The 9,592-nt window shown below is 38.3% G+C and overlaps 2 protein-coding genes across 2 annotated transcripts in view; one reads left to right on the forward strand and one right to left on the reverse strand.

Moving 5' to 3' along the window:
- Positions 1-1,506, reverse strand: part of Pmar_PMAR029368 (clathrin coat assembly protein ap19, putative) — a gene marked incomplete at both ends in the record, with an annotated part of 2,705 nt that extends 1,199 nt beyond the window's left edge. The window contains 3 exons of the mRNA XM_002782452.1: positions 125-204; positions 460-517; positions 1,463-1,506. Coding sequence (XP_002782498.1) covers positions 125-204; positions 460-517; positions 1,463-1,506 — 182 coding nt within the window. The remainder of the gene's footprint in view (positions 1-124; positions 205-459; positions 518-1,462) is intronic.
- Positions 1,507-4,285: 2,779 nt separating this feature from the next.
- The window catches only part of Pmar_PMAR029369 (hypothetical protein), a gene marked incomplete at both ends in the record, with an annotated part of 6,774 nt that continues 1,467 nt past the window's right edge, over positions 4,286-9,592 (forward strand). The window contains 5 exons of the mRNA XM_002782453.1: positions 4,286-4,547; positions 5,868-5,925; positions 7,449-7,572; positions 8,716-8,764; positions 8,913-9,046. Of these exons, the coding sequence (XP_002782499.1) occupies positions 4,286-4,547; positions 5,868-5,925; positions 7,449-7,572; positions 8,716-8,764; positions 8,913-9,046 (627 nt within the window). The remainder of the gene's footprint in view (positions 4,548-5,867; positions 5,926-7,448; positions 7,573-8,715; positions 8,765-8,912; positions 9,047-9,592) is intronic.

Genomic DNA, 9,592 nt, shown 5'->3' on the forward strand with positions numbered 1-9,592 from the left:
AGTGATATGAAAAACATATTCCACGACTACTGCATATCACCGCGAATATCGCGTTTTACACGGAGTTTTACGGCGCCACTCCACGTAAAACGGGTAGTCGTGAAACTCCATTTAAAATGCTCACCTTCTGTACACAATCTTCTGTTCTCGCCATTCCACAATATTACACAACTTCTGACCTCTTTTGAGAACAAGATTAGATACCTGCACGCATGCACAGAAAAGATACAAAACGTGCCCAAGGCGAAGCCTATAAATGAGGTCCATGTATTCAACTATTTGCAATTTATTATAAGCGAATTTCAGCACGCATGCACAGAAATTGCCCGTTAAGTAAGCGATTAATACTATAGAAAAATTTTAGCACGCATGCACAGAAAATTGCCCTTTGAGTAATCGATTAATGCTATAGAAAAATTTCAGCACGCATGCACACAAAGATACGCCTATCACCCGGACCTCTTTCGCATCCCTCTGTTGATCCTGAACAGTTGTTGGCACATACCACCTCATTAATCTGAGAGTAGAAATACAAAATGAGGCGAATTTACTTCTGGGAAGAATTTTTTTGTGATCAGTTGATGTTTTTCCCAGTGTTATAGGAATATATATCTCAGCTGAGCTCAGGAGTTTCCATACAAATTCAACAACAATGATTTTGCAAAAATTTCTGAGAATTTCGATACTATTTCCAGCGCATGTAATTGACGATATGCATATTTTCCCACAAAAATAACAAAATTATAATTTTGTCACATTATAATATCATTATTTTGTAAAATGTTGTGAAAATTTCAAGGGAAAAAACCAAAACGAATTTCTGGCATATATAAAAAAATAATCATTCAAAAACCTTTCCCGAATCAGCCATTCGGAACTTCTTGAAATTTCCTCGATTTTCGATTTTTTCTGCGAATTTTCGTACTTTTTTGCCCAGGGTAAAATTACAGTAGTTTTTCAGTTTTTAAGGTGTAAAAACAAGGCGATCCTTGACTTCAATTCGCAATTACGCCAAATATTTTCGCGTAAATTTTTTCACATGCGAATAGTTTGTTGTCCAAAACATACCATATTTCTTTCAACTGCGGAAAATAATAATTTTTTTTCCGAGAAATTTCCAACAAAAATTTCAGAAGAATATTTTCTTCGCGATATAGGAGATTAACTTTCCAAAAAAAACTAATTTTTCCCCTCGAACTGAATTCAATAGTCATCGAACTACTCCGAAATTTCAGAGACGATTTTGTAAAAATAAAAAATGTATTCAATGAGTTCTTTTCCCATTTATACAGTGTGGGAATATGCAATAATAATAACTACATGTGTTATCATAAAAATATGGAAATTCTGAGAAAATTTTGGGAAATTATCGTTGGTTTTTGTACATTTCCACCCAAAATCCTTGAGAAAAATTTCAGAATATATTCCCATTAATCAGAATTTACTATTCCTCTTGTATTACCTCACTTTTCCTTGTCTACTCACTAGCAGAATGAAATGAATCATTGAAAGTGGAAAAACTGAGAAAACTAGGTGAGGTAGCCCAGTGCCAAAACCTTAAAAAAGTGGGGGGTCTCCGCCCGAGCGAAAAGTGTCCATGCTCAACTAATATAACGCTAACAGTCATCGATTTTTTTCCGTGGAAACAGAATTATATACGTTTGATATGGTAGATTATACGAGTCACAAGTGAAACGTTGACCATCAACAGCCTTAACCAATCAAACAAATAAAGAGAGCCCGCAAAGAGACGGGCGGGACAACGGTACATAGTATTGGCTATACTACAGTGCTACAGGCGATTTCGACTTCCCACCACGAAAAAATTTTTCAAAACTTCTACAGATGGATGAAAATTTCGATCGAGCGGGGCACCAGGTTTCGCCAACTCGCCAAACTTGGCGAAACCTGTAACCGAATGCTCATATGACTAGTCGGCAAAATCCTTTATAACCCCCTCGCAGACGGAATGACAGCGCATTGGTATCTGTAGCGAACAGGTTTCGACGAAATTTTTGGTACGACCGTTCACCAAACTTTCGAATTCGCTCGCCCGTACGCGCAAACCGCCTTCATAGCATGTAATTTGTCTACAAGGGATGGTTCGAATCCGTTTCTGTGCAGGATAGGACCATAATTTTGGCACTGTTAGGCGAATCCTTTTAACACAGCCAAACTAAACCAGAGATCAGCGTATTCCTCGTCGTGAATGGCGTCATTCGAAATTCGCCATTGCATCAGCTTAATGGATGAAAACTGTTCAACAAGCATCATTTGCCTATAACTTGTGCGTACTCAGCTTACAACCAGTATTTACCGTAACTTGTCGCTGAAACGTGTTTGCTGATTTTAATAGCATGACGGAATTCCGCGGATGACGGTTGCGTCAACTTGATAGTTCTTAGTTAGCATCTCGATTCGAGACTTTCGAAGGTGATACTGAAGTTCATGATGAGGTGTTCATCGATGATGAATCATCATATCAGATAATTTCCGACAGATGACCATGGGATTTTCGTTGAGCGAACTTGCATAATACGTCCAGTTGTGACAATTATATGGATGCGAATCCTCTTCACTCGTTTCAGACCATACTTCGGGAACATCCTCCTGAGCCCACCTCGACGTGTTGGCCAAGGTGATTGTTACATCTTAGCTCCTACGAGAGTTGTTATGACATTAGATTATACAGATCTTATGTCGCTTGCTTTCAGGATGCCAAGTTCTTGTTTCGTGACTCGTTTCTAATACCAATTATAGTAAGTATTGCGCACGGATCCCCCCAAACTTCGAACAAACGTAACACAATACCAATGGGAGGAATGAACTGGAATACTGCAAGTTGCAGTCTGCAACGCTTATCTGGAATAATGGAATACTTCCAAATTCACAGTTCCTCATTTGATGCCACCGCAAGCGAGCGGCTCCGAAAAGAAACACTCGTGGCCACACTAACGTATACTGTGCGGTTCAGCGCAGAGTACGGAGCCCTGCTAACCCGTGATCATGCTATACCGTTAGTGTGGTATCATTTCGTTACGGTTCTACTGTGTTACGGCTGTTATATTGCTTTGTGCGAATCATGGTCTTTACATGCGTGTTGTCTAATAGACATGTCTATTATTCCTACGTGAACGCGGGCGTGTCACGCGCGTTAGGTTTCAAGGTTGGTTTTGGAGTTGATTCTCTGAATCTTCCCTTGGAGCTTGGACTTGGGCACTGGGTCTAGGGTATACGGTTTCATTATTGTATACCCGCTAGTGGCTACGCTTCCATCAATAGCTGAGGGATAGTATACGGTATTTGTCAAGTGACAGATATTGAGTTCAACAAGTTATTCATGGTACTGACTAGAAGTGGTAAGAGCTCTAATACTATGGTGGATTACACTGGCCATCCTATACCCGTGTAAAACTCAAGATATAAACTCAAGACTGTTAAGACACTGAATCGGGCTTAGTAATGTTACATGACTGGCGTAGCATGAATGTAAAGAGTTAAACAGTGATGAGTCATCAATTTATGGACTGCATAAATTGTCTTTAATCGCCACTTCGCTCCGCTGGTTGCACAATTTCTTGTCTGGTGGTATAATCTGTGTCTTCCGACGACTAGGCAAAACCCGTATACTCATGAATCATGCCAAATCGCGGAAATCAGTATTCAGCAAGATTTGCTGAACTCCTCCATGCGTAGGTGTTATACCTACCATTTTCCCGCCGCCAACCAAATCGTTCTTTCACCAAGAACTCCGCCGTTTTCTAGTCTAGTATCGAAATCGCCGACCCGGTGTAATCAGCGTAATATTCCGTATTTGACCACTTTTCTTGGTGTTTGGCAAATGAAATCTGTGCGGTGGTTACTTGGCGAAATCCGAGTTGGCGAAACCTGTTACGCCCATTTCGAGAGAAATGAAAATCGCGCGCGCCCGAAAAATTGTGTGATAAAATTGAAAGATTCATTTTTCAATCTCACGAAGTATTATAGAGGATACTCGTCTAAGAAGTAAACTAGATAATTTTAGTGACAACTCTGTACAGCAGTAGCCATAGTCTTGAGAAATGTCGAATTAGTTTCAAAAGTGAGTCGTATAATCTCAGCTACCAGACGCGTATGTTTCTGTTTACAAATACCATTGGAGTTTCACCATAGTGATAGAAAAAAAACTTTTTTCACGACTACTGCATATCACCTAGTTTTACGCCGCCATTTCACGTATATTATGAGTAATAAACTATATAAATATTTTAGTGACAGTTTCTGTATAGTAGCATTTGCCCTAAAAATGTCGCTTCCAACTCTCGAGGGGAAGATCAACTGGGCAGCAATCTCAGCTGAGGAAGAGGACTCATTCGTGCCAGACGTATGTGAAGTGACATATGCGGAAGCTGCTGAAGGTGTATCTAAACTCACAGCGAAGATTGGGAAAATTATGGAGAGTGAATCGAGTCGTCCTCCTGGTTTCGGATTTCTGATGGACGGCCAAGGTTTGATTTTACCGGAGGACTCGAAAACGATTCAGTCTGTGATGGCTTCGGACGAATTCAGTAAAAAAAGAAGTATGGAGGGAAGCGAAAATAAAGTGAAGAAAGTGCGAAAAATAGTGAACGGTCCGACACTTTTTCCCGATCCGATTTTCAACGAGAATGATAATATTCCGTCGCCAAGCCCTGCGGAAAAAGTGACGAAAAAAGGAATTTCGGGAATTTTGATGGAGAGAAAATCGTCGAGTTGTGGTATTGGGGAAAATTCGGAAAAGTGTTGGGAAAAACGCGAGCGAATTCGGAGAAAGCAAATTGAAATTGGAAAGTCTACGGAGGGATATAAAAAGTATATTTCGAGTATAGCGCCGTCGGAAAGGAGAACGGGAATAGATCCGATTACACCAGATGCGAGTAGAAGAATTAGTAAAAGAACTTTCGATGCAGAAATGAGAGTTTGGCGAAAAGCATTGCATGATTTCGAAGCGGATTGAAATATGGTAACAATCGGTGAAAAAAATGCGATATGAATATATTTTTTCACTAGTGTTTCACATATCACTAGGGTGAAACTCCGATGTAGGGAAATTGAAAGTTTGCAGAATTATGGTATTAATGCTGAGGAAAGTAGCGGATTGCATTTGATTTTTCATTTCATTTTGTTATCAGAGTTGTGTTAGTGAGGATATGAAAATTTTTAATGTTTTTTTCTGTGAATTCTTTACCCGTTTTACGTGAAGTGGCGTCGTAAAACTCGGTGAAAAACGCGATATTCGCGGTGATATGCAGTAGTCGTGAATTATATTTTTTCACTAATGTTTTTCATATCACTAGGGTGGTGAAACTCCATAGTTCCAATAGTGGGGGAAGCAAATTTCTGAGAGAGAAAAACAGTAACGTATGGAAATCAGAAAAAATAAAAAAATGTGGATGAATGAAAATAAAATATGAGTATGGAAGATTTAAGAGATTTGTGGTAAATAATTTTCAGAAAATCCGAAAAATTTAATCGGAAAAGAATATAAATAAAGATGGATAATTAATGAATCTCAAAAATAGGTATAGAAAATAGCAAAAAATTGTAAAAAAATGAAGAAATTTTCAAAATTTAAAGAAATTCAATCGGAAAATGAAAAAAAAACGGAAAATAATTCTCAAAATTAAGAAGTGTAAAAAGTGGAAGAGATTTGTGAAAAAATGAAGAAATTTTCAAAATTTCACGAATTTCAATCGGAAAAAAATAACAGCATATACTACTAAAATATTGGAAAAATTATCCGAAAATTTTTGATAAATTTAAATTCCTTTTCCTCGTCAGTGTTGTTCACATGATATCTGAAAATGTATGTAAACGTTTTTGCACGGTGACAACATCGTTGGTATCAGCCACCAAGGACGTTGCTATGAAGACTCTAGTCGTGAAGCAAGGGGCTAGCAGGGCGAGGTAAGCGTCTGAGGGCGGAGTCCTTAGCCTCGCTGTGCATAGTCTTCTTAACACGAGTAGATTGGAGTTTCACCACCGTTTTACGCGAAGTGGCGTCGTAAAACTCGGTGAAAAACGCGATATTATTCGCGGTGATATGCAGTAGTCGTGAAATATATTTTTCGTATCACTAGGGTGGTGAAGCTCCATTGGTAGTCCGGGTTATGATAATTGACATTATTTAGCCTTGAAATTTCACCTGTAAGATTGCCAACACTTGAGTACTGCGTAAACTTAGTATTACCGTGAAACTCCATTGAATAGCAGATATATGTGCTAACGAGTATTTTATAACACTTCTTATATTATCAATGAATTGCACAGCTTTTGCTATGTCATAGTAGAGGTATTAATAGAAGTGAGAAAAGGGGCAACATGTCTTAGTTCAGATGATTATAATAACATTTCTCTGGGAAACAACAGCGGTGTTGAAATATATGTTCGCTCTCCTCAGTTGAGTCCAGAAGTTTCCTCACTAATTATAGAAGTCTACACATGAATGCCGTCTAACTTTACAAAAACCAATGAAAATTCCTCATAATCTTCGCACTGTCACCAACATATGTGGTTGACCATATGCTTATTTTTCTACACTGAACAACAGAACTATACATGGGGGTTCATAGCACCCCCATGGGTTGAATCAAATTGGCATGCACTCTACAATGCGTGTCAATTTGGTATACAAATGTGTGTTATTTTCCGAGATTAATAAGAATCGATCTGAAACTATATCGCATATACAATGTAACATGTGTTGTGATGAGAGTACCCGTTTGGGACTGTGATGATAGCGACAACTTGTTCATTATAATTTATCCAACAAAATAACACACATTTGCATCGATCAAATTCACACGTAGTGTAAAGCAGTTTTGGATGTATAAAAATTGTGATATAAAAAAAGGAGTAGTTTATTCGCAAGTGTCTTGTGATGATCTGGTAGTCGTAGTGAAATCGTGAAACAATGGAGTTTCACGACCCGTTTTACGTGAAGTGGCGTCGTAAAACTACGCGATATTTGCGGTGATATGCAGTAGTCGTGGAATATGTTTTTCACTAGTGTTTTTTTTCATATCACTAGGGTGAAACTCCAATAGATTAGAAAAGAGTTAGAAAAGGTTCAATAAAGTTCATGAGAATTACAAATGGCAACGGTTTCATGAAAAATATGTGTTATAGCATTTATTCGCTAATACGATTGTATAAATTGTTCCTGTTTTACAAATACCTGTCTCTGAATTTTGTTTCGGCTGTGTCATTTCAGTGTGACGCTAGAGCACGTATATATAAGGTTTTAGCTATGTAAAATGTATTCATAAACCTACTACTTCTGTCCACAGCAAGTTTACTTGGGTTCGGCTTAATTCACTGCAGCTAATAATAGGATTATGCTGAAACACAGAAAGGAGACAGTTTTTTGTGTTGCAAAAAATTTCAGCAAAAAAATTCATCACTTTTCACTATTTCTCGTTGAATTTCAGGACGCTTTTGAAGCTGACCCGAGACCTTTCGGATGAACGAGATGTAACTCGACCGCGGCGGTCTGTCCCCAAAGGTGGCTTTAAGGCGCAACTTATGCATCATGCTGTAGCAGCAACTAAATTGGTGAGGGCAAGAGGGCAGGCGCTTTTAATTATTCATTGGTCGTGGAAGGAAGACGAGGAGAGCCTATTTTTACATACATATTTTCGCAATATTTTCACAATATTTTCGCAATATTTTCACAATATTTTCGCAGTATTTTTGCGATATTTTCGCGATATTTTCGCAATGTTTTTACGATATTTTCGCAATATTTTCGAAATATTTTCCCAATATTTTCACAATATTTTCGCAGTATTTCCGCAATATTTTTGCATGTTGAGGCATGAAGTTGGAACCCTTGTAGTTGAGCCGAAATTGAGTATACTATATTGGATAGCACTGTATTGGTATATATACATTGGAGTTTTGCAGCCCGTTTTACGTGAAGTGGCGTAATACTCCATGTGAAAAACGCGATATTCGCGGTGATATGAAGTGAATTGAAAACCTGGCGAATAACACCGATCAGATCATCCTATTTGACGTGAAACACTAGCAACGTTCCGCGTGTTTTACGCGTTGTTCACTGCTCACGTACGTTTTTCGCGAAGTGAAATATGAAGTATGGTTTCTCCAGTGTTTTTGTATATCGTGGATGGAATTCCGTTTCACATTTTATACCACAATTGCTCGATCATACAAAAAAAGATGGCCCAGATGGGCGCCATTATTTTGACTGTTTTTATTGATTTATTTTCAGCTTTTCTGTAAACGTTGAGAGATTAATTCCGATTCACTCGGTTATACAATGGAGTTTCGCCCTAGTGATATGAAAAACACTAGTGAAAAACATATTTCATGACTACTGCATTTCACTGAGTATTACGCCGCCACTTGACGTAAAACGGGTGAAACTCCAGTGTGTGTGAATTTGATATGCAATTGTGGAAAATTATCGAGAATTGATTCGAAACTACATCGCATAACGCATGTACATGTTGATATGAAATGCAACATTTTTGCGATTCACTCGGTTGGTTCACCTGGTCATGCAATGTTTGTCAATTTGATATGCAATTGTGGAAAATTGATGAGAATCGATCTGAAACTATATCGCATAAATCATGTGATTCATATTTCGATGAATAATGATAATCGTTCGAAAGTATCATCCACCTCGGAGAATAAAACACATTTGTGTATTGGATTGGCATACATTTTCAGGTTGGTCAAGATGAGCTCAGCAACGATGAGGAGAATCCAAAGAGCCAGAGTAAGGGGTAAATGAGTGGCGTTTCACGACTACCCGTTTTACGTGAAGTGGCGGCGTAAAACTCGGTGAAACATTTTGCACACATGCATGTGTTGGTGACAATGTGTGATTTATGTTTCATGTCGTTTTAATGGTTTACATTCCTCAGTTTCGGTAGTAGGAGCCAACTTCTTCGACACGCTAGCTGCCCGAGTGGTGTCTCTATCGGCGAGTTTAACCATAGCTGAAATCGGCGTTCTGTTGGCGGCGTTTTCGAAGGTTGGAGTGTATCATGATTATATGGTGAGGATGGTGGTGATGATGGACCTATTTTGTATCTTACTAGAGTGAACCTAAGATATTGTATCACAGTGCGTGGCAAATTGATATACAAATGTGTGTTATTTTCCGAGAATAATGAGAATCGATCTGAAACTATATCGCATATACAATGTAACATGTGTTGTGATGAAAGTACCCGTTTGGGAGTGTGATGATAGCGACAACTTGTTCACTGTAATTTATCCAACAAAATAGCACACATTTGCATATCAAATTCACACGTAGTGTATCGTAGTTCTGAATGTATGAAAATCGTGATATAAAAAAGGAGTTGTTCATTCGCAAGTGTAGTGGAATATGTGATGTTTAAGATGTTGCTTGTTATGTATGTTCATGTGATATATCAGTAACCGTTCCGAACATGACCGTCTCGACTCAACATGTGATGTATGATGATGATAAGTATATCCTGTTAAAGTTTCAGCTCAAAACTCTTATTCGTTAATGAGAAACACAGATTTTTTGAATTTGCCTAAGAAAAAAATACGCTCCTTAGATGGAAATTCT

The sequence above is a fragment of the Perkinsus marinus genome (genome assembly GCF_000006405.1).
Source record: "Perkinsus marinus ATCC 50983 genomic scaffold scf_1104296939758, whole genome shotgun sequence".
NCBI lineage: Eukaryota > Perkinsozoa > Perkinsida > Perkinsidae > Perkinsus > Perkinsus marinus.